At 40.8% G+C, this 19,256-nt stretch overlaps 1 protein-coding gene across 2 annotated transcripts in view; it reads right to left on the bottom strand.

Moving 5' to 3' along the window:
• Positions 1-6,833: 6,833 nt before the first annotated feature.
• SAMD13 (sterile alpha motif domain containing 13) overlaps positions 6,834-19,256 on the bottom strand; it is a 37,369-nt gene continuing 24,946 nt past the window's right edge. Inside the window, exons 1-2 of one of the 2 annotated variants that reach the window (XM_049616910.1) lie at positions 12,186-13,091; positions 7,782-7,977 (exon numbers count right to left, since the gene is read on the bottom strand). In XM_049616910.1, coding sequence (XP_049472867.1) covers positions 7,950-7,977; positions 12,186-12,829 — 672 coding nt within the window. In that variant the 5' untranslated portion in view covers positions 12,830-13,091 and the 3' untranslated portion in view covers positions 7,782-7,949. Of the gene's footprint in view, positions 7,978-12,185; positions 13,092-19,256 lie in introns of those variants that run through there. The other variant, XM_049616911.1, reaches the window with a different exon arrangement.

The following is a 19,256-nucleotide window of genomic DNA, read 5'->3' on the forward strand; positions in this document are numbered from 1 at the left end:
ATTAAAATCACAGACGTATCAGAGGGCTCCCTTTCATTAGTCTCACAAAACCATTTTGAATGTCATTGACTGTTCATTTTGAATTAGGGATGAGATGTGTTTAGAATTCACCAAATGCCTCAACTAACTTAGGTCTTTGGGGACCAATAAAAACTTATATGCATTTTGCTCAGCATATTTCCCTTAACTCAGCATAACAATTTTTCATGGAGCTTAAATAATGCAAGTTTTTTTTTTCCTTTTATGTGCCCTTATGAAGATAAAGTATCTAAAACCACCCCAAATCCAAGGACCTAAGAAAGTAATTATCTTTTAGCAGCATTAGAATGTATCAAATGAACAGTATTTGGACTGAGCATATGTTTGTTAATTCTGTGACTCTTCTGGGCTTGATATGGAGTGAGAGCATAGTAATAAAATCATACTTTAATGTACTTTTCCTGTTATACTAATATCTGTACTATGTACTCTTATTCAATTCTCCATCAGTCTTATGAGACTGGTATTATGGAAGGGTTGCTACTTTCCCCACAGCATCCATCCTCCTGTCTTTGTGTAGCTGAATACTTGGCTATCTGAAATAAACACTACAGTTCCCAATCTCTCCTATAGCTAAGTATGGCCAAATGATTGAAGTTCTTGTTACAGAGATATGAGTATTAGTGCTGGATGCAACTTCTCAAAACAGGTACCCTTCTTTCCTTCTTGGCTGGAATACAGTTGTGATAAACGATGCTTAAGCAGCCATCTTGGACCACATAGGCAGCTATGTATTGAAGATGGTGGAGGAACACGCTAGGAGAAGACTGAGACCCAATGACTGCGGGGTGGCTGTCCCGATCCTGCTCTGCTTACTTTCAGACCTCACATATACAGTAGGGAAATCTTATTTGTCTAAGTCATTGTTATTTAGATTTTCAACCGAAACCAGCCCTAAATGGTATACTTGAGCTGTTCTGTCCCAATGGCGACGTGCTGTAAGTATGAAATGTGCAGTGGCTTTTGAAGATGTGTTTTATTATTTTGTTCTTTATTTTTATTTTTTTTAAGTTATGCATCCACTTGAAAGGGCATTCCTTTTTTTTTTTAAGTTTATTTATTTATTTTGAGAGAGAGAGAGAGAGAGAGTGAGGGAACAGCAGAGAGAGAGACAGAGAGAGAGAGAGAGAGGGAATCCCAAGCAGGTTCCACACTGTCAGCGCGGAGCCGGACCCTGGGCTCCGACTTATGAACCTTGAGATCAGGACCTGAGCCAAAACCAAGAGTCAGGTGCTTAACCAACTGAGCCACCGAGGCGCCCCATAAATGTATTTTTAAAAGATTGTAAAGTATGTCAATAATTTTGGTATTGTGCATGGAAATGGTAATATTTTGGATATGTTAGATGATTTTCCTGCTCCCTTGTGTGACCACTAGAAAATTTCATAAAAAAATGTGACCGCTAGAAAATTTTAAGTTACACATGTGGCTCACATTATATATTTATTGGACAGCGCTGACCTAGTGTTGCTTTGCTCTGTGTCTGTAGCTGCAGTAGAGAACAGGTGAAGTACCTGAGGCTGAGGGGAGCCATATAACTGCCCAAGTTCCCCTTTCAAGTAAATGGTGGGGCTGGCCTCAAGCTCAGGTCTATAGGAGCAGCCTCAGTCCTCCCACCCACTGCGGCATGGTGTAGATCAACCGATGTCATTGGGTTGCGGCACAAGAGAGGAACACAGACCCAAACACGAATTTATTTGTTTGTTTGCCTCTTTGTTTATTTATTTACTTATTTATATTTTAATTCCAGTGTAGTTAACATGTAGTGCCAAACACAAAGTCTGAAAAACAGGAACTGCTGGTTGCTTGAAGAGTTTTCCTGAGCGTCCTTCAAAATGTTTGTAATCGTGAGTTTTATAGTCTTATTTTCAAGTTGTGTATTTCCTGGCACAGAAAAGTAAGAGTGTGACCCACTGAAAAAGGAAATGAAGCACAATTTACCAAATGAGTCTGCTGTCTTTAATTTAGAAAGAAGACGTCTCACTTGCAACGTTGCCGTAGATGTCTCTGCCCCACAGATGACAGAGCTGGAGAATCTTGTGGAAGGTCTGTCCTTGCTGCTTTACCTGACTCTTCTGGAAACTTAAGGCCTCTAAGCTCTGTGATCTCAGATGCTTAGATGATAGCACATTCTATCTTGTGGCATACGTTCCCTTATTTTGTTGTTTATAGGTCTGGCTTCCCCAGGCCATGGCCTGATCCACAGCTACCAAGGGCATTCAGTATTATTTACACCTTAATTCACTGACCTCTTTCCCACCTCTGCTATGATAAAGGTAGTGGCTCTGCCCAGGCACCTCTTCTGTGGAAGTCCGGCACATTTTCCATTTGGAGATTGCCTGGCATCTCCAGCTTTCCGGATTTCTCCCTGAAGATAATGGTAGACAGGAAAACCCTGCACAACTGCGGTAAAGAGACATCAACCTAGCTATGTTCTTGTGGGTAGCCAAAGGCTTCTCTTGCTTTTATTCACAGGGTCCTCCATTATTCTGCCCCAGGGCTAGGCAAGATGCAACTCTTTTCTTGAGGTTTGAAAATATATAACACAGCCGCAGTCACCAAAGAATGAGATGTGATCGTTTTACTCTCTTTCTCTCTATGTAGAACGGCCACCACTGGCCAGCAATGGTACCCAAACCACTTAATTGCCTATGGAGCTACAGCATGAAGCTAACGAGCTGCTCATTACTGTACCCATTGCTCTCTCTTTCCTTCCTGTGGCTTGTTCCTGGTTTAGAAGCAGAATTAACAAGTTTTCTCATAAGAAGCATATCTGTCCTACAGCAGTCAGCTCTTTGAACATTTAACTTCATCTTCCAAATCATTACAAAAAACACTTAATGGCTCTGTGCCCAGGCCTGACCCCTGCAGATCCCATTTGCAATGACCGTCAAAGGCAGATGGATCACCACCAGTAAGTACTCTTTGCATTTGGCTTCCAAATATAGGAGTGGTTGGGCAACTGAGGGTCATTAGACTTTTCCAAATTAAATTCCTTCAAAGATCTATTTCTCTAATGCAACACAAGGACAGCATGTGCCCCTGACCGTGTATGCTAAGCTTAGAGAGACAAAATCCATGTTCTCATAGGGTACTTACTGAGGATAGAACGAGGAGACTGCCACCAACTGGTCTCTGAATATGAAGATTATTCAATATTCACCATGTCCATTAAGTATCAAAAATGACGCTCAAAGCTGCTGCACATTCCAGCTCAGTGTGTGCCACCTTGTTTTCTTTTCAACCAAATCTACTTATAAGCTCTAGTTCCTGAATTAATTTACTCTGAGGAGCCTCTCTGTGTGTTCTTTGCTTTACATCAGGGGTCTAAATTTCATATACCTTGTAATGAAAATGTAAAAGTGTGCAGTTGCTGGCTGTAAGGTATTAGGGAATTAAAAAGATTGTAATAAATTGGAGTTTTCAGGCTCACCTAGAAGACTGCAGATATAGTTGTAAGAACACAAACATACTGCACTAGCCAAAGGACAACATGTCAGCTTAGATTCCACTGAAAAGAGACCAGTTTGTGACCTTGCCTTTAAATCAATTCATTACACGTCCTTTGTAGAGTCTGAACCCGAGGCTCAAATGCGGGGTGGGGAGGAGAGGTGGAGTGGCAATTATTATTTTTTTTAAATCCTTCATGATTCTGATATCCTGTCTGCCCCTCTGGTTGAGAATAATCAAATTCAACATCAAACAATTCTCACATAAAACATATTGGCATCAAGGCACTCTCATTCCCATTTACGCTCATGAAGTGCTTCCCCACGTGTGTGTGTGTGTGTGTGTGTGTGTGTGTGTTTGCTCCTAGCTGCAGACCTGGATCACATTAACAGAAATCTGGTGTGATCGGAAAGGAATCAGCCGTTTCTGGTTTTACAGCTGTTTGGAGACAAAGGCTGCCTACCTGCTGAATTTCAAGTACTTCCAGCCTCTCCCTATGGCCTTGTTTTGATAACACCTCCTTTCCGTGAATTGGGGGGTGGGGAGAAAGCACCCTCAGTTATTGCCAAGGCACTTAGGCCAGCCCGTTGTAGGCCTTTATTCTGGGTGTAAGAGAGGCAGACTAATTTCCTAATTTTGCCTGAAAGCTGTCAACAGAGGGCTAAGAAATGAATTGATTCTTTTCAGTTTGCTTTTCAATTAAGATATTTTCCTTTCCTTTTTTTTTTTTTTTCTTCATGACAAGCATTTATAGAGCAGTCCAGGTCGAAAGCTTAGTTGAGTTAGGTTGGGGTTAGTGAACAAGGCGACTGTGATAAAAGCATCCAAAGACTGCATGGAGTGTAATCCCAAGTTCAAATCTAGAGAAAAATACAACTAAAGACATACTTTCATTTGCTCAAAATATTCAACTGCCAGCTGACAGTGGCGATAGGACATTGTCCTTTAATATCCCTTTTCCCATATTGGTAGGATAATGGCACTTTTGAGTTTTAGTTGGGCCCATGGGCTCTAAGAGTATCTCAAGCCTCTCTTCCAGCTTAGTATGACACTGTGACTGAATTTTGGACAGCAAGATGGAAGAGGAAGTAATATGTACAATTTCTTGGAAGTTCCTTAAAGGGAGAAGGTGTCTTCCTTTCCCTTTTCTTCTTCCTGCTGGTTGGAAGTCAAATGGTGATGGGGGGAGCTGAAGCAGCCATCTTGGGCCATGAAAGGATTCTGGGAATAAACAGCATGCATGATGGAACAAAGAGGTAGGAAGAATGTCTGACATCATAGAGGGCTGTATCATCTCTGGTCCCCCTGGCTGTACATTTAAATGAAGAGAAGACACAACCTTCTGTCTTGTTTACATTACCTGGCAATGTGGGGGTGAGAGTGGGGAGACAGTTTTTCCCCCCATTGGTATAATTTTTTTTATTTATTTATTTAAATATGAAATTTATTGTCAAATTGGTTTCCATACAACACCCAGTGCTCATCCCAACAGGTACCCTCCTCAATACCCATCATCCACCCTTCCCTCCCTCCCACCCCCCATCAACCCTCAGTTTGTTCTCAGTTTTTAAGAGTCTCTTATGTTTTGGCTTCCTCCCTCTCTAACCTCTTTTTTTTTTCCTTCCCCTCCCCCATGGTCTTCTGTTAAGTTCCTCAGGATCCACATAAGAGTGAAAACATATGGTATCTGTCTTTCTCTGTATGACTTATTTCACTTAGCGTAACACTCTCCAGTTCCATCCACGTCCCTACAAAAGGCCAAATTTCATTCTTTCTCATTGCCATGTAGTACTCCATTGTGTACATAAACCACAATTTCTTTATCCACTCATCAGTTGATGGACCTTTAGGCTCTTTCCATAATTTGGCTACTGTTGAAAGTGCTGCTGTAAACATTGGGGTACAAGTGCCCCTATGCATCAGTACTCCTGTATCCCTTGGGTAAATTCCTAGCAGTGCTGTTTCTGGGTCATAGGGTAGATCTATTTTTAATTTTTTGAGGAACCTCCACACTGTTTTCCAGAGCGGCTGCACCGGTTTGCATTCCCACCAACAGTGCAAGAGGGTTCCCGTTTCTCCACATCCTCTCCAGCATCTATAGTCTCCTGATTTGTTCATTTTGGCCACTCTGACTGGTGTGAGGTGATATCTGAGTGTGGTTTTGATTTGTATTTCCCTGATGAGGAGCGACGTTGAGCATCTTTTCATGTGCCTGTTGGCCATCTGGATGTCTTCTTTAGAGAAGTGTCTATTCATGTTTTCTTCCCATTTCTTCACTGGGTTATTTGTTTTTCGGGTGTGGAGTTTGGTGAGCTCTTTATAGATTTTGGATACTAGCCCTTTGTCCGATATGAGACAGTTTTTTTTTTTTTTTATTACTCACAGCCAAATCTTTTCTAGACTCATACATAAGTTATCAGGTGGATACACAGAAGCATGGCTGGGACATTTGCATGCTATCCCTTTGAGGCAGAGAGGGTTCAAACATCATTACTATTTCACTTGTGGGAAACTCCTGCAGGGAGGTTAATTCAGTTCTTCATCCCATCTTCTATTGGATCCCATGTTCCTTCCTTCCCACCTGGGTCTCCAGCAGGTGCACCTCTCACTTTTTATCACTACCACTCCTCATAATACTTAACTAAGTTCTGCCTTTTAGTTTTACATGCTTTGTAGACTGTGAGAATGTGGGGATGGAAAATGTCTCTTTTGCAGCCCCTTCTCCCACTTATGCAAAACAAAGCATAATTTAAATTTCAGACACTCCATAAACTCCATAACAATTAATTTGGAAGGCATTTTGAACCCCACCCATTATACCACTTCCCATGTTTTTGTTTTTGTTTTTTTTCACTCTCATCTTCAGACTTTCTGGTCTTTAGAGAAATGATCTTTGCAGGGGACTGAATTATAACACTATCTAAAATAGTGGCCCTCAACTTGAGGAGGGGGAAGACAGAACTTCAGGGAGTCCATCAACTCTGCAAAGTTTTATATGTGGGAATATGAACTTTGGTCTGGAGGGAAAGTACATGGCTTTCATCCAAATTTCCAGAAAATCATGACCCTCAGTGGCCTACAGAAAAAAAAAAAAAAACTTTGGCTAAAATGACACCTAAAATTGGTTGTTGGATGGGGGTAAGAGAAGGAACAAGGCCTATTTGGACAATGTAATTCATAAAGAAGGTAAACCCACAAACAAATCTAAATGTTTTATAAATCCAAAGTTGCTTTTTTTTTTTTTTTAGGCTTAACTTTCTTTCCATGGTTTTAAGGAATGACCTTAATCCTTAATCCCAACTGAAGAGGCAACCAAACAGAAAAGATCAAACATACACTGGGAATAAACCGAAGCAATGCTTTATTGTGACCACAAAGCACCAGTTCACCAAGGCATTGACACACAGAGATTTGAACCAATGTCTCTTTGAACAGAGATGTAGCAAGCCCACTTTTTCAAGTTCTTAAAAACAAGTACTCAAACCAAGAATCCAACAGAGCATCAGAGCAATTAAAAAAATATTACACCATCATGAAGGAATATATATAAAAATACTCTGTACTAGTAACAAGGCTTTTTGATCTATAACTCTTGGCAAATTCCTTCAGAAACAAATTCGTATAAATACAAACCATAAAGTGAAAAAATGTTTTCTTCTTCGGAAACAAAGAGCCAATTTGAAAGTAAATCTATGCAGAAAATACCGTTACCCCCTATGAAAGAAGCTGAAGATGGAGGGACATCCCGAAGACACAACAGAGTTTCTCTTTTTCAGAGGTTCTGCTCCTGTAGGGGCCATGACGCACGGTCGTCTCAAACATCGCAGTATATCCCAGTGAAACCTTAATAAGGTCAAGTGGAGGACCCTCTATAAAAAAGGGTGTCGGCAATTCCATCCAAATAACACAAGCTCTAAGGAGCAGAGGAATTCAAGGGAGACAGCAATCTTTCTTTTCTCCCCTTCCCCCAAGTGTTCTTGTTTTTAATCTCCCTACATCTGTAACCCAAAAGATCATTCAATTCAATCCTTTTTCAAGGATTCTGGGAAAGCAATTTGTGAAGAAAATCCCTTTGGTGGGGAGGGGTGTCTAATCATGTCAAAGATCACTCAATTTGACAAGATCCACCAGGAAAACCATCCTGTCTATAAGTTATCCTTGCTCCTCCTGGCTGAATTCAGGTCAGCCGATGGATTGCCTAGTCTATCCAATAGGATAACGTTTCATTTGACTGAAATTCTTTACATATACACATGTATGTATTCTGTTTACAAAGTTTCATCACATGAAACTAAATTATGTCATTATGTATTTTTTGAGGTCTAAGACCCCAACTTGACTGTACTATGAAGAGTGGTTCTTTAAATGCTTTGTCTGCAGAGGTTTAACATGATACTCGTAGATTTTCAGAGCAGGCCCCAGTTTTAACTGAAGTCCTGTCAACACGTCATTTCTTGTCATCAATAGCAGGGATTTTCCATCAATTTCCTACAATGGAAGCAAAGGATGAAAGCAACATGTAAGTCCAAATCCAAAGTTCAAAAGAAAAGACGTATTGATTGTCTCCAAGCTAAAAACATTACTTTTTTATTTATGCCAAATGGAAAAAATGGACTCCTCTATTTTTATGTTCCATCTTCCACTTTTATTTTTGGATTAAATGCAATCCATAGCTGATCTTGTTGTCAAGACCACATTGCTAAAGTTGCATCTTAAAAAAATGATGGCGGACTTGGTATGTATACTTGGTAGGGATCAAAGATATTGTTTCTGAAAGAGATAATGACACTTTCCATTTATAAAATATATTAAAGTTTATGCGGAATTTCTGTGTACTTAATTTCCTAAAACAACTATAAATTAGGACGGGCAGGGATTATCATAATTTTACAGGCAAACACAAGGAGCAAGGTGTGAAGATCAAGAAGTTAGGCAAAGGTAACAGGATTTGAACTCATCTGCCTACAGCCAAAGCCAATGTTTTTTCCATAACTCCTTTCTGTTTCGCTTGACACTTGCAAGTAAATATGTGTGGTATAGATGAACCAATGGGGCCATAGAGTCCTAGGTTTTCTGGAGTCTTGTTAATCACAACAATGGACAATGGAAAAATGATATACTTTCGGTGAACTTCTTTCCTGTCCTTTAAAAGAAGAATCATCCTGCCTCAACCCGAAAATCAACCTCTCATGTTGCAGGTCCTACCATGCTTCCTCTCAGTGGATCCTCAAGATTCCAAATAAGGTAGTGAGGGACAGGGCTCTGCCCCTGTTCTCTCGGAGTCCACTTCCCACACCCTTTAGGTACCCAACCAGAGTGTCCCGGAGACCACAAAGCTTGGAGGTGAAATACAAACAGGTTTCCCATCAAAGACATGAGGATCCCAAATACAGAAAATGGTTTGGAACTTTTGGAAAGAGATCACTGAGAAGGATGCTGAATGCCACCTTATTTTGGTTACTTTTTATTGTGGGGACAAGTGAGCTGGCTCTTAGGGGACCTGGACCCAAGAGATGGACCAACTGTGCATGTTAGGTAAGCTCTGACATGTCTGTACCCACCTCTCCCACTGATGGACAGACAAGGGGACATGGTGTATAACTGTAACTCTACAAAACTGTGACTCCTTCCTACACTGATCCCTAGAACTCCAAATTCCCTTGTGTTTTGCCAGACTGTGAAGAACATGTGCTTTGCACATCTCTGTGTGTGGAGAAACAGCACTGGGCTAGTGGGCTGACGAAACACTCACTTTGTGACCTGTAAATCCCTTCCTCCTCTGTCTCCTTGGTTGGCAACGTGGGGATTTGGGGTTTCTGACAGGATTCCATGAGATACTATTCTCGCAAATGCTTCCTGAGCTATAACTTATACAATCACTTGTCATTACTCCTCAACAGACCCATCCATGGTCCTCATGTCATTTGTCAACCACCTACCATGAACCAGAGCAGAAGGACAAGGAATTACTTATAACCGCTCTGTGGTGTTTTTGAACTCTGGAAACCCTTATTTTGCCGATTACTAGAAAAAAAAGATCTCACATTAATTTGTGAGAGACAACTATTCAAAAACATGGTGTATAAAGCAGTTAGTTGACAGGGCAAGAGTGAAAAATTAGATGAGGACATAGGAATAGACGCTAACCCTCAAGTATTTTCTTCTCCTTAAGCAGCTAGCAAGCCCAAAGACTGCCCCTCAGTAAAACCCGTAAGCATAAGAGTTTGCAGAAGAGCTTTTGACATGCGGAAACCACAGCAGCAGTTCTGAAGGCTCTGTGAGGTCACAGGAATCTGAATCACAGGTTCCTTCAAAGCTCGAAGTCTATCTTAGATTGACGGAGATGAACACTGATTCACTTGGAATGCTTTATAAACCAGCAAAGCCCTTCCTGCTCTCCAACTTTCCTTTGTTGTTAAATGACAACAAAGTATGAGCAAATGCTCATACTTAACTTTGTACATGTTTTAAACAGGCCTCAGGAAGAGATGACACTGCTTTCATTTCTACACAACAAGAAAACTTCCTCGACTAACTGAAAGTGAATTTTTTTTTTTTTTTATCTTTGCTGGCAAAAAACTCCTTCTACAACTCAGCATTTCCGTCAGAAGCCAAGTATGTCTGTGAAAGATGCTGAAATTTGGATTTTATTTAAGACAAAATAGAAAATCAAGTTTCATGCTCCAATTTGATTTTCCCTTTGTTCAGTAGCCACACTGAAGTTCACCTCACACTAGCAACGGTAAAAGAAAGCTCCATCTGGCAATACTCATTTTAAAAATTTGAAATGAATCTAACTCATACATACAACAAAACCTTCCTCTTAAGCCATGACTACAGCAGCTCAAATGAACGGCAGTGGAACACGACATAATGGGAACGTGAGCTTCCAGGTCAAGCAAACTGTTGTCCAAACCCTGTCTCCACAACTTACTGTGTGACCTTTGGTAAAGTAAAGGACTTGTCTTCCCTGAGCCCCGGTTTCCTCACTTGTAAAATGGAAATAAGCCCCTGAAGGATTCTAGAGATTAGAAATAAATCATTCATGGAAGGCACCTAGCACAGTGCCTGACATATGGGAGATTTTCAATGACTACCAAGTGGAAATGCAAAGGCTTTGAGAGAAACAGGATGTGTTCCAATTCCAAATCCATCTACTGCTTCCTTTCTGGAAGCGTGCTCCCTGCCTGAATGCTACCCGTTGCCAGAGGGATGCAGGCATATTCCCGTTCAACTTCAGAAAATTCGGTAAGATTAAAAAAGCTCAAAGACTACATCAAAAATTTTGTCTCATAAAAATTGCAAACACAGAAAAGTTCCTTGATTAAGGAAGCAAATCATTTGTTACATAACTTCTATAAAAGACTGGGATGCAAATGAAATCCGAATTTTGCCAGTCAGCATGGTGTACTAGAATGAGCATGAGATTGGAAACTGGAAGACAGAGTTTCTGATGCAGACTCCACCAGTAATTTTCCACAAGCAACCACTCCTCTATACCCCAGTTTGTTTATTAGTATAAATGAAGGGGTTGGAGTGTGACCAGATCCAGTTAAATAAATAAACATTAAAAAACATCCCATGATTTTGCATATACATCATGATTAAAGTCAAAACAAAGAGATAATTCACATTTTGGGATCCTGTTTACATTCCTGTGTTAAGGGATAATCATTTGTCAGTTTCAATGAAGCTTTGTACATTGCTTCCGTCTTCCTGAAAGAGTAACCAAGTACCTGTTGGGCAATAATATTCATGCAAAAAAAATGTCTGCATACTTAAGAAGCTCGAGCAAGTACTCTTGCATGGAAGTAAGGTTTAGAGATGATAGGTGTAAATTTCCAATGAGGGCAAGACCCTTGATCTAAAAATAAATGAGTAGGCTCCTTAGATGTTACAGCTCAGTAGATAAGCATGTGTTTTAGAGTAAGACATTATTTTATTGCTTATTAGGTGGGGCTGGGCAAGTTAATCTCTCTAAGCCTCCTTTCCTTATCTATATGATGGAGGGAAAGTAGCTACTGTATTTCACTGCTGAAAGGATTACTGCAATAACATACGTGAAGCAGAATGCCTGATACCTACAGAATACTCAATAAATGCTAGCTATTAAAAAAAGTATATAAAAAAATCTTAACCCATTTACTGTTCACTCTTTCTCTCTGCGAACACTAATCTACACCTTGATAGCTTTTTCAGTTGAGCCTAATTGTGATATGGTCCGTTGGAAATGTATGGGAAGAAAGATGAGGTGGGAAGAGAAAAGAGAAAGAGGCTAGGAAGAGAAAAAGAGTGGCCGTCAAGCAAGAGGCAAACCGGTTAATAGCAAGGAAGGACAAGGAATAAGTCAAAGAGAAGTCAATGGGCTTTATGATGGTGAGACCCTGCAACTAACTCAGAAAGCCATATTTGTGGTGGTGGTCTCCACCCCCTATACAGTGGAGAGGAAATGAAAGCTCAGTTTAGACCAACCAGAAGACCGGCTAGAAGCCAAACTCCGCTGCTTCCTAGTGTCTTGCATTAACATCTGGCCCATTATTTCTTTCCTCTGGGAAATGAGAGGTTTGCACTAAGCTGGTTTCTGTCCATTCTGCTTTAACACACTCTCAGATTCCAACTCTGTCTTTGATACGCATCAGACTCACCAGCCTTATAGGGAAGTCTCCCCGTGAAAGAACAAAGCACAGACTCCTTACCAATGACGTGGAGGAATCTGATGAAATAGGTTTCCTTTTTCCACTTCGGTCTTCCCCCTCACATTTTCTAGAACTTTCTTTGTAACAACTCTCTTGCCATTCACTATCTGGCTACAAGTGGTGACCAGTCTGAAGTTTCCCATTCCACTGCTTACAAAGGGTAAAAATGTTTCAGAGGAAGGGGGACTTGTTCTGGAGCCCAGGGATACAAACGTGGAAAATCCTGTGTCCAGTATGGGGGTCACATCAAAGAAGGAGGAGTGGAATCTTCTGGCCCTACCCATATGACCAGTGGAAAAATAGTCCCATGAGAAGTGGTCTTTGTCTTCAAAGACATTTTGAAAGCCACAGTGTGGCCTCTCAAACCATGGTTCCTCTTTCAAACAGTTTTTGTCCCTGCTGAAGTCCCCTTTATCTTCCATTTTGATGCGGTTTCCTCTGGACTTGTCATAGTTGTTGCGTTTCTTGGCATCAGACAAGACCGCATAGGCTTCTGCTACTTGTTTGAATTTCTCTTCAGCTTCCTCCCTGTTTTTTGGGTTCTTGTCTGGATGTACCTGAAGAGCTAACTGGTGGTAAGCCTTCTTAATATCAGAAGGGGAAGCATTTTGAGGCACTCCTAGTACTTTGTAGTAATTCACCATGTTTCTTTAAAAGACCTTTCCTTTCCAAGACACAGAGTTTGTTTTCAGAAGAATTTCCATATAATTTTGGAAAGGAATATGGTGAACTACTCAAGTCTACACCAAGACCGTTTGAATCTCATCACATGGTTGTTGGGACAAACTTTCCTCTGGGGAAGAAATTCCTCTTTGGTGTCCTCTACAATTCCACCCTCTCCATCGGCCCTGATCCTGCAGCTCAATGTGGGGGAGTGACTATGAGCTCAACATTATCAGCCAATGACTCCCAGCTGATGCTGTGCTTGCCTTGCATTCCTATTGGTGGAAAATTTGAGATGGATAATATACATATTAGGAAGACTTCACCTAGTTTAAGAAACCAACACTGAGCAGCTTGTCTACAGGAAAAACAAAACAAAACAAAACAAAACAAAAAACTGTTTATGTGGCTCAGAAAGAAGTCTACCTTATTTGTTAAAGTAATAGTCAGAACCAAAACGGGTCTTGACCTTAAATCAGAAACAAAATCCATTTTGGCTCATTGTGAGGGCTCATGCCTTCAGTGACTTAATGAGTATCTCTGTGTTATTTAATATTTGCTGCTGGCACAAAGTGGGTGATAAAGGAGCTCTATTAAAAAAAAAATCTTGTACACATTTCTGATGAAGGAAAAAGAATGAAACTCACTTCATCAACTGAGGAAACTGGGTTACAGAGATGCCTGCCTAGATTTAAAACAAAACAAAACAAAACCCAGAATAGATATAAGGAACAGAATTAGAAGTGAAGGCTTCCCATGTATGGTCAGATAAGGCTTCTTCACTTCAGCTATCTTTTAAAGTTAGCCTTTTTGAAACTTATCTCTGGACTTAAAAACAAAACTAAGTAGCAGCATCACAACAGGAAATGCTTTAAAAAATGACTTCGAGGGGCGCCTGGGTGGCTCAGTCGGTTAAGCGGCCGACTTTGGCTCAGGTCATGATCTCACAGTCTGTGAGTTCGAGCCCCGCATCAGGCTCTGTGCTGACAGCTCAGAGACTGGAGCCTGCTTCAGATTCTGTGTCTCCCTCTCTCTCTGACCCTCCCTCATTCATGCTCTGTCTCTCTCTGTCTCAAAAATAAACAATAAAAAAAAATTAAAAAAAAAAAATGACTTCGAGGCTCAAGTGTAGCAAGGCCTGTTGGTGGCTCTTTTTTCCAGGACACACAACTACACATTTCTCAAGATTTCCTTGCAATGTGGTATGACCATGTGACCACGTTCTGGCCAATGACAGATGAAACAATGATGTGTTTCTATGTGCACCTGGCCCATAAAACCGCCTACGTGTGCCCCTCCTTGCACCTTACCTTTATGCCAACTGGATGTCAATGCCTGGATGATCCTGATCTTGCTGAAGATGACAGAGCCTCCATCAACCTGGGTTCTTGAATTATAGTGAAGGAGAACACTCCCAAGACCACCTTGGACTATTTACATGAATAAGAAACAAACTTCTACTCGGGGTGCCTGGGTGGCTCCCCGAGTCGGTTAAGCCTCTGACTTTGCCTCAGGTCATGACCTTGAGGTTTGTGGGTTCAGGCCCCACATTGGGCTCTGGGCTGACAGCTCAGTGCCTGGAGCCTGCTTCAGATCCTATGTCTTGCTCTCTCTCTCTGCTCCTCCCCTACTCATGTGCGTATACGTGCGTGAGCTCTCTCTCAAAAAAATGAATAAACATTAAAAAAAATTTTTTTAAAGAAACAAAATTCTATAATTATGCCATGACACGTTTTCATCTACTTGGGACAGCAGTTAGTAGAATACACCATTTCTACAACTTCACCTTTACTTCTAGAACCTTCTATAATGTCACTAACCAGAAGACTACAAAACCCTGCAACACTTAAAAATCTAAAATTCTATCTCTCACTCCTCACTCTCATTACACCCACTTTCACATTTCAAATCCACTTTTTCCAAGGTTATGAGTCTCCTTCAGGCTCTTCCTTTGTATCAAGTCTGCACCCCCTGGTTGGCACTGGGAACCATTCTTTTATATGCCCTCTCAAACTGCCCTCTTAGGCTATTAGCCATCCACTGTGCCCATGCCACAAGCACCCCATCCAGGAGCAGTGTAGCAATCCAGCTTCTCTGACTCCTATACCTGGTGCAGCTGGGAAAAAAAAATCAAGACGCTGTGAAGATGAAACATTAGATGTGGGCACTGTGCCGGTCTCAGCTGGGTCAGTAAAAGTCCTCAACAGTTCTGGGTATCCTCAATCAGATCTCTCTCCCATTCCCCATGGTGGTCGCTCTTAATGGTCACTGCTTTCCTCTAGTTCCTTACTAAACCTCTCCCCGTCCTGTCCACTCCAAGCACAGGAGCTTGTCTCTTGTTTAGCAAAGGAAATAGAGACTGTCAGGAACTCCCTTACTGTCCCTGGGGACAAGGGCTATCTTAGCTAGATCGGTATACATCCTCACCTATGTCCCTGGAGCACAGGAAGGATAGAGGAAGAACAGGAAGGACAGGAGAAGATATCCCTGTCTTGCTCAGAATTAATCCCTTCATATTCTTTTTAAAACAACAAAATAAAATATCTGAATATTTTATCGACCAAACTGAATGAAGTGAACCATGTATATTATGGCCGACATTACATTTTATTATGGTAAAATATATGTAACAGCAAGTAGGCCATTTTAATGAACTGTTTTTAAGTGTACAATTTAGTGGCATGAATGTATTTACAATGTAGTGAGATCATCGCCACCATCTATTTTCTAAACTCTTCCATCACCTCAAACAGAAACTCTATTAAGCAGTAACTCCCTCTGCCCCCAGTCCTTAATAGCCCCTAAGTTGCTTTGTGTCTCTATGAATAATTTGCCTGTCTTAGATATTTCATATAAATGGAATCATACAATATTTAATTGGTTTACTTCACTTAGGAGAGTGTTGTCAAGGTTCATCCATATTGTGGCATGTGCCAGAACTTCATTCCTTTTTATGGCTGAATAATATTCTGTTGTATGTATATACCACGTTTTGTTTATCCATTCATCTGTTCATAGACACCTGGGTGGTTTCCACCTTTTGGTTGTTGTGAATAATACTGCAGTGAATATTTGTGTACAAGTATCTATTTGAGTCCCTCTTTTCAATTCTTTGTGGGGAATTATTGAGCCATATGGTAATTCTATGCTTAACTTTTTGAAAAGCTACCAAACTTTTCTACAGCGGCCGCATCATTTTATATTCCCACCAGCAATACATGAGGGTTCCAATTTCTCCTATCCTTGCCTTTCCATACTCTTTGATCTCATCCTTTTCCTTATCCTCAGGGAGTTTGCTTTATTTAACTGTCCTCAATTTCATTGAATTTTAACCTAATTCTTTTGGCTACTTTCCTGCATGTAAATAAGTTTGAGTGTCTCCTCTCTCTGAAAAGAGCTCTCATGTCTATATACTACCACCACCCCTACCCCCACCTACTGGTTCTACCTCCACTTGCCTATCTCCTGTTCATTCCTCAGCTTGGAGGAAAGGGTCCTCCACCTCAATAGTCACCAATACTCCCCCACCCCCAACTCCACTGAAACCCCACCATCATTCGCAGACTCCACTGGGGCTTCACCTTTTTGAGGAATTTGACCTTGTCAATCATTTCATTTTTCTTAAAACTTCCTCCTTCATTGGTTTCTGTACAACCCCTCATTACTGGTTCTCTCCTCACCTCCCTGATTTCTTTCTCAGTTGCTTTTCATAGTTGCCTTTTTTGTCCCAACCATTAAAAACCTTGGTGTTCCCCAGGGTGCTGACCTTGACCTTTTTCTCCCCCCCTTCTATATGCCTCTCTCATTCTCATCCTTCTTATGACTGTTGATGACCTCATATCTCTGCCCCTAGGTCTTACTCTTCCCTTGAACCATCTGCTAGATATGTCCACCTGGAGGTACTACAGGCCTTCAGATTTAATGTGTCCCAAACTGTGCTCATTTTAGCCCTTTTACAACTTACCTCCCACAAACATCCTAGTTAATGGCACCACTTTACAACCCACCCAATCTGGAAACTTGGCAGTCACCCAAGCCCCGTTCTTTGCCATCTGTGGGCAGTGAGCTCGGTCTTGGGTTACAGCAGAGAACAGAGATGGGACAAATCTTCATCCTCTATTGCCAATGATCCACTAAATTCTTCTGGCCATCTTCCCATATTTTCGAAGCCATCTTTTCCTTTCCCCAGTGGAATTATTACAGCCAGCTTTCCCACCTTCCATCTAGTTGTCCTCCAAGCCACATTCCACATTGCCACCAGACTGATCTTTCAAAAACACAAATCTCATCCTGGCACTCACTTCCCACTTAATATCTTTCCATGGTTTCCCAGTGCCTTTCAGGTCAAGTCTTCCATCTGCCAGGCAAACCAGACTGTCTGTACCCTGGACCCCGGTTTATCTTTCAGGCTTATCCCTTGATGTTCCCTGCTCCACACCTCTAACTACAAGGTACTTGGAATTCTCAAGATAAATCATACTTTTCTCGTGTCCTCATGCCTTTGTATTTGATCTTCCCCTGCCAGGAATATTCTGTGCTTCCTTCAAATGGTTCCCACACCTACAATCATTTCAGGTGGTTTGTTAAAGTAAAATAATACTTGTAATGATGAGCACTAATTACTTCAACAGTTTTATATTTATTTTAATAAGCCTTAGAAAAAGCTACAATAACTATTGAAACAACTGAACAAGTGAATGAGACAAAGAAGCACCATGAATGTACCTGGCTATGTGATAATGTCTTATAACTGGTCTCATTTCAAATAAATGACTTCAACAACCATTTGGGATTTTGGGTTTATAGAAATATATTCTATTTCAATCAAAAATTCAAATGGTTTCTTCCTTATCAGTTTTGCTTTCAATTCTCTTGGCTATTTTCTTATTGTTAGCGTCATCCACTGACTTTTTAACTATTTCCCCAATATTGGTGGACTGGAAGGACACAGCGGCAGAATCTGAGTTGCCACTTCCTCTGTTGATTATGTTATAAAATATTTTAAGCATTTCAGGAGCCTTCAACTGTAAAGAAATACCAGGTGTCAAAGCACCTTAAATATTTTCAGTAGTTGGTATTATAAAATGCTTAAAAAGTAATAAAAGTGATTTCTAATTTGTGGGGACTTAACTAATCTAACTCAGAGCTGAATGTACCATGGACCTAGTGAAGCTTAACTTTTGCCTTAGTAATTGTGTATTCATATTTCCTAATTTTTCTCCACAAGGAGGGCTCTTAAAATTGTAGAAAGCTTCCCAAAACCTAGATTGGTCCTGGGTCTAGTTAGAAATATCCACCAGAATCACTACAGTTGAAATCCATCTGGCAATGACTTCGGCCACTATGCTCAGAGTTGCTCTGATTGGTCTCCCTACTTGACTGCTCCATTTGGAAATAATGTTATTTGGCAATTCGTAGCAGTGAGAATTTGTATTCATATTTGTTAAGTCAGTGGCTTCAGAAAGTTAGCAAATAGCCATCTGAAAAGAAATGCATTCCAAATGAATGGTTTAAACAACAGTTGGGCATTTCAGAGTAAAATACTGCTCTTAGTCATGTGGTTTGGGGACAGTGAGGAGATAATAGAGTAAAATTAATTTGTCACCATGAATTGCACATTACATTGTTATGATACTCTGAGGAAAAAAAAATCTCAGTGATACATATTGTTCTAGAAACAGAATCACCGATGTTACTCACTTGTAAGCTTGAGGAACCTGAACAATAGGAATTATAGGACACTGATTGAGTGGTAGACTGCTGTCTTCCAACTCCTTCATATATAATGTGACTATGTGAGTCAGACAGACAAAGACACGGAAGTGCAGTGACTACATGACGAGCGGCAGAGCTGGCTGTGACCCACATGAGGGTCCAGTCTGAGTGGTGATGAACCGGACTGCCAGAATTCCTTAAATGGCAACTAAAAGCACTGTCAATAGAAATGGCTTCACACCGGAGAATGGTGCTCATTTAGCCTTCAGAGTCTGACAGAGTAAACCTTATCCTAAATGTTCTGTGAGGAAAGCGGAGATGCTTTTGAGTAAGATTAGTCAGAGGGTTCTCTTAAAAACCAATGCTAGGAAAGTAGAAGTCCTTTTACTTCATAAGTACCTTTGACTCTTGAAAACCAGGCAACTTCTATCTAAGGGCAAGTGCCATATCATCTAGTCACCAAAATTCAACACTGTATACCCAATATCTCAAGTGGTTTTGCGCTCTGTGCTGTGCATTGAAAGCATACTTCATCAAGGCCGGTTCTAAACTAATACCTGACTATTAACGCAGCAGCTTGAGCAATATTCTGCTTGTTTACATCAACATTCACTTTATAGAAACCTGTGTCCTAGAAAGGGCAGACTCTTCAGGATCCTCCAGTGATCAATATCAATCAGGAGAAAAGAAACT

The sequence above is a fragment of the Panthera uncia genome (assembly GCF_023721935.1).
Source record: "Panthera uncia isolate 11264 chromosome C1 unlocalized genomic scaffold, Puncia_PCG_1.0 HiC_scaffold_4, whole genome shotgun sequence".
NCBI classification, from domain to species: domain Eukaryota; kingdom Metazoa; phylum Chordata; class Mammalia; order Carnivora; family Felidae; genus Panthera; species Panthera uncia.